This window comes from Ascidiella aspersa, chromosome 4 (genome assembly GCF_963924565.1).
Source record: "Ascidiella aspersa chromosome 4, kaAscAspe10.2, whole genome shotgun sequence".
Classification (NCBI taxonomy): Eukaryota; Metazoa; Chordata; class Ascidiacea; order Phlebobranchia; family Ascidiidae; genus Ascidiella; species Ascidiella aspersa.
In genome coordinates, this window is record NC_139450.1 from 4,647,993 (window position 1) to 4,650,072 (window position 2,080).

General features: G+C 38.9%; 1 protein-coding gene across 1 annotated transcript; it reads left to right on the forward strand.

Annotated features, from left to right (window-relative positions):
• The first annotated feature begins 499 nt into the window (after positions 1 to 499).
• LOC146146754 (uncharacterized) lies at positions 500 to 1,012 on the forward strand. The gene has a single exon (XM_083388406.1). It carries the CDS (start codon positions 768 to 770, stop codon positions 1,005 to 1,007), a length of 240 nt encoding a protein of 79 aa, XP_083244532.1. The 5' UTR covers positions 500 to 767; the 3' UTR covers positions 1,008 to 1,012.
• Positions 1,013 to 2,080: the final 1,068 nt, after the last annotated feature.

Consider the following 2,080-nt stretch of genomic DNA (forward strand, 5'->3'; position numbering starts at 1 on the left):
TCTGATTTCGCTACTTCGTAGGTTGTTTCGTATTCTTTCGGTGCTTTTTAAGTGGTTTATTTTAGGTGTTTCTATTATTTCGGTGATTTTTTTATTCAGTTCAGTGTAACCTGCAGCTGATTTAGATACTTTTTAACTTATTTTGGTGCGTCTTAACTCGTTACTGTTGTGCTCTATTTATTTCGACGCTTTTTTAATTTGAGTTGTGAGTGCAGGTGTTTTCAAGTAACTGTGATTTCCCGTCTTTTTGTCTAGTTTTTTGTTATTTTTAGCGTCAATGACTTCGTCCTAGACAAACTTGACAACAACTTTATGCTGCTTTGGAAAGCTATTAAACAATCCAGTAACTAGTCTGCCGAGAATACCTATAAACTGTATTTGCAGTGCCGTTAACACAATACCAAAAAATTGTGACGAATTTTTTGTGACAAAATTGTGACGTATTTTCGGTGACGTAATTGTGATAAATTTATGGTGACGTAGTAGTGAAGAGCTTACGGTGACGCAATTTGTTACATATTTTCGGTGGCGTAATTGTGACGAATCTTCAGTAAACTAATTCTGACGTGTTTTCGGTGACGCAATTGTGACGAATTTTGCTGACGTAATTCTGACGTATTTCGAGTGACGAAATTGTGCTAAATTTTCGGTGACGTAATTGTGCCGTATTTTCAAGGACGCAAATATTTGCCCAGCAACAAAAGTGCGTGTTCTGTATACCTAAACTATTGTAACCTCAACTGGTGTCAAATCAAAGAAGTGACGTCATGTCGGCGGTTCCGGGCCATTTCCGGGCGTTCCTGCAGCGGATGGTTCCACCGGTTCCAGCGCACAACACCACCGAGGCCGACCACGTGGTTCGGCGGTCCCTTGCTCTCTACCGCCTCTGTTTCAATGACGTCCCGAACGGGTTCCAACTTCTCGACGAGAAACTGCAGCAGAATGTCGGAGCAGACTGGAGGGAAAAATACGAAAGCAGGAACAGCGAGCAGATTATGGCGCCCTGAACTTTACCGCCATCTCATCGGATGGCGATTTTAGTTGGCGTATATGTTTTATGCTTGCACCAGGGCTGCCAAACTTTTTGGTGTGCGACCCAATTTTTAATTTATAGAAACTTCTGGCGTTCTTTAATTTTGACATTGGTAAATAAAACATTTCTCGTTTTGTGTATTTGAAACATCAAAGCCTATATAGAAATAGGTAACACATTGATCGTTTAATATCTCTTTATTTATATCATTAATAAATTATTTAATATTTTACCTACTTTAATATAGGCTTTGACCTTGGTACTTCGTCTCACTAAAACCTCCAACCATATTATGCTTACATTTTTTTTTTGTTTTGTTCGGTGTGCATATGATTTTCGTTTCATGGTCACTGTTTTACCTTTTTAGGGAAGATAGGATTCGTTTCGTAGTGTAAATGCACCTTTGTTGTCACTTGTATTTTCTCCGACGCTTTTTTACCTCTAGTGGTTCTCAAAAAACAAAAAAATAAAACAAAGTTAAATATTATTGAGAAATAAACACAAGTAGCTATCCAACAATCAGGAAAAAGGCCTACAGTACCCGTGAAACATTAGAAAAGTTAGTCGTACAAATCATTTCAAAGCTGTGAGAATTATACAAAAGTTTAAAAAAAAATCCTTCTTTAGGTTGGTTCACACTAGACGCGTTTTGCTTCTGGCGTTAGCGTCTGGCACAAAACGCTAGCGTCGGCGAGTTCACACAAAACGCGTTGCCAGCGTTAACGGCAAATTTCCTCGCTTCTAGTCGAAACCGTCTAAGTTGCAATATTTCAACTTTCCGCAACCGAAAGCGTTTTTTTTAAAACGTTTCACGTTAACGCCAGACGCGTCTGGTGTGAACCAACCTTAGACCGTTTAAGTTTACATATAGTGTGTTCGGGCGCTCTTTCACTATTGTACGTGAAAAGTTTTGCAAAAAAATAATAATAATACCGCATACCACAACGCAACGCATATTGTTTGGGTTAGGGTGCGGGTTAGCGTTTGGGTGAGAGTGGGTCAAGTAATATTATGTTTATTATTAATAATAACTTGACCCACCCTCAA

Excerpts from the sequence above, each read along its gene's own strand:
- LOC146146754 (XM_083388406.1), top strand. The coding sequence starts at position 768 with ATGTCGGCGGTTCCGGGCCATTTCCGGGCGTTCCTGCAGCGGATGGTT.